Genomic DNA, 1799 nt, shown 5'->3' with positions numbered 1-1799 from the left:
CAGAGAATTTTTTTTTTTTTTCCAGTATTTTTGCCCATTAATACTTCTTATAGTATTAGTATCAAGCAACATTCCAAAGGTGGTTTTATTGGTAATTTTAGGGAGGATTTAATTGTTCTTTTAAAACTAAGAATAGTATTTTTATGCTGAAGGATAGTTGAGGGCAAAATCAGACATGTTTTCATTTTATTTGTAATGATCACTAGGCTGTTAGGCTGACTTCTCCTACCCCTCAATTGTATACCTTGAAGAATATGTTATAATCTTTCTTTACAGAATTGTAGAGCTTTGGATTGCTTTTTTTGCTTCTTCCAGAATTTTGACTCCACAGTTTAGCTATTTGAAAACCATAAAGACTTTCTAAACTCTGTAAATAGAATTCAGAATTTGGCTTTGAAAACGATGTTTTGTTTGGTATAATTATAGTTGACACTGTTAATGTGACCGTTAGTGACATGCTTATGAGAAAAATAATGCTTTGTCTGCTGTGCGTTTGTTTAGGTCTTTCAAAATTATGATGAATATTTTATGACTTTTTATTAACTTGTATTATAAAGAAGTGATACTTCATCACTGAGATGGGCTTTTCGTATGATGTGCTCTGTTTTTACCGTATCTCCTCTCTCGGGCAGGTGTCCTTTCTCCTGGAATACTTGTCCTCCTTATCCCGGCTCCTGCAGTCATGTTTATTGGTGGATCCCGACCTTGTGATTCAGGATGAGCTTCTGAAACCTCTTATCCCAAACATCATCCGAGTTCTCACCCTATGCACCAAAGATATATTAGGTGAGCTTTATTTATTTATTTTTAAATTAATTATTTTAATTGGAGGCTAATTACTTTATAATATTGTAGTGGTTTTTGCCATACATTGACATGAATCAACCATGGGTGTATATGTGTTCCCTATCCTGAACCCCCCTCCCACCTCCCTCCACAGTGAGCTTTATTTTTAATTTTTTTTTTTTTTTTTGGTTTAGAAGGACAGTAAATAATACTGAGGAAAAAGTCTTAACTTTGCACCAAGTATTCAGATCAAGGTCACATTTTGGGTTGTTCTTTGCTAGTGTTTTTGGAAGACTTTTCATAAAGTGTCTTACAGGTTGGATATTTTAAGTGGCTCCAGGAGACCGTTTGAGGCAAGTACGCAGTATAGTGAAGGGCCGTTCCCCTGTGCTGTCATTTTAAATGAGGGTAAAGTTCTTTATGTAATGTTATAAAGTACAGTGAGTGTTAGGTGTTAATTATTCTTATAAGCTATGGCTAAATAACAAGTATAAGCAAGTCCAGAATATAATATCAGAAATCTCCAAAGGTCTGCAATTCTTAAAAAATATGCTCTAATGAAATGCTGAATATAGAGCTTAGTAGTGGGGAAAACTAAAGCAACGTAACTTCTTTATCAAAATTAAAATATGATAGTTGTCTGAAAGAGTTTATAATGAAGTAATCATTCGTTTGGTAATTCTCTTTGCCCATTAGCTCATTCTTGTTTAGTCCTTTGCATTTATCGCTTTGCAGGTTTTGGGTCTGGTAGGTGAAGTGGTTTACAATGCCCAGCAAAGGCAGTCTGCAGAGTCTCATCAGCATTGCGTCACCCAGTGCTAGGGGAGCAGTAGTTCAGTTCAGTTCAGTTCAGTCGCTCAGTCGTGTCCGACTCTTTGCAACACCATGAATCGCAGCACACCAGGCCTCCCTGTCCATCACCAACTCCCGGAGTTCACCCAGACTCACGTCCATCGAGTCAGTGATGCCATCCAGCCATCTCATCCTCTGTCGTCCCCTTCTCCTCCTGCCCC

The 1799-nt window shown here is 37.2% G+C and overlaps 1 protein-coding gene across 5 annotated transcripts in view; it reads left to right on the top strand.

The window, feature by feature from the left end:
• The window catches only part of RTTN (rotatin), a 119099-nt gene that overhangs the window by 94383 nt on the left and 22917 nt on the right, over positions 1-1799 (top strand). For all 5 annotated transcript variants that reach the window (XM_010855045.1, XM_010855047.1, XM_010855046.1 and 2 more), the window contains one exon: positions 633-786. In XM_010855045.1, coding sequence (XP_010853347.1) covers positions 633-786 — 154 coding nt within the window. The remainder of the gene's footprint in view (positions 1-632; positions 787-1799) is intronic.

The sequence above is a fragment of the Bison bison genome, unplaced genomic scaffold (assembly GCF_000754665.1).
Source record: "Bison bison bison isolate TAMUID 2011002044 unplaced genomic scaffold, Bison_UMD1.0 scf7180017864353, whole genome shotgun sequence".
Classification (NCBI taxonomy): Eukaryota; Metazoa; Chordata; class Mammalia; order Artiodactyla; family Bovidae; genus Bison; species Bison bison.
This window is presented reverse-complemented; position numbering and strand designations above follow the sequence as displayed.